General features: G+C 67.5%; 1 protein-coding gene across 1 annotated transcript in view; it reads left to right on the top strand.

Annotated features, from left to right (window-relative positions):
- The first annotated feature begins 213 nt into the window (after positions 1 to 213).
- The window catches only part of LOC105310201 (amiloride-sensitive sodium channel subunit beta-like), a 7,726-nt gene continuing 7,490 nt past the window's right edge, over positions 214 to 449 (top strand). The window contains exon 1 of the mRNA XM_011386407.2: positions 214 to 359. Within this exon, the coding sequence (XP_011384709.1) occupies positions 214 to 359 (146 nt within the window). The remainder of the gene's footprint in view (positions 360 to 449) is intronic.

Below are 449 nucleotides of genomic sequence, written 5' to 3'. Positions count from 1 at the left end.
CCTCTCTGTGCCTCGGTTCCCTCATCTGTGGAATGGGGATAACAGGTGCCTCTCCTAAGCACCCGTGAGACCGTGCACGGGAAAGCAGGTGGCCCAGCACCCTGCACGTAGTGTAGCCCGCCAGACACCAGCCTCGCCGTCCTTGGCCCCTGGCAGTCACGGGCCTGGTCTCCGCCCTCAGAAGGGCACAGGCGAGTGGGGGGGGGGCAGAAGATGGACAGACAGAGTCACGAGAGTGAGGCAGGCGCTTCTGAGGAGCTGGGAGAGCGGGTGGCAGGGCCCGAGGTCGTGGGGGAGGCCCTGGAGGGAGTGGCCCCTGGGCTGCGATGTCGGGAGGAGCAGGGCTTTCCAGGTGAAGGGTGAGGGCGGGAACAGCGTTCCCCAGGGCTCAGAGGCAGGAAGGAGCAGGGCGCCAAGGGGGCTGGACGGGGAGCAGAGAGGAGGTCTGG

The sequence above is a fragment of the Pteropus vampyrus genome, unplaced genomic scaffold (assembly GCF_000151845.1).
Source record: "Pteropus vampyrus isolate Shadow unplaced genomic scaffold, Pvam_2.0 Scaffold1404, whole genome shotgun sequence".
Lineage (NCBI taxonomy): Eukaryota > Metazoa > Chordata > Mammalia > Chiroptera > Pteropodidae > Pteropus > Pteropus vampyrus.
Note: the sequence above shows the minus strand (reverse complement) of the source record. Positions and strands in the feature narration are given on the sequence as shown.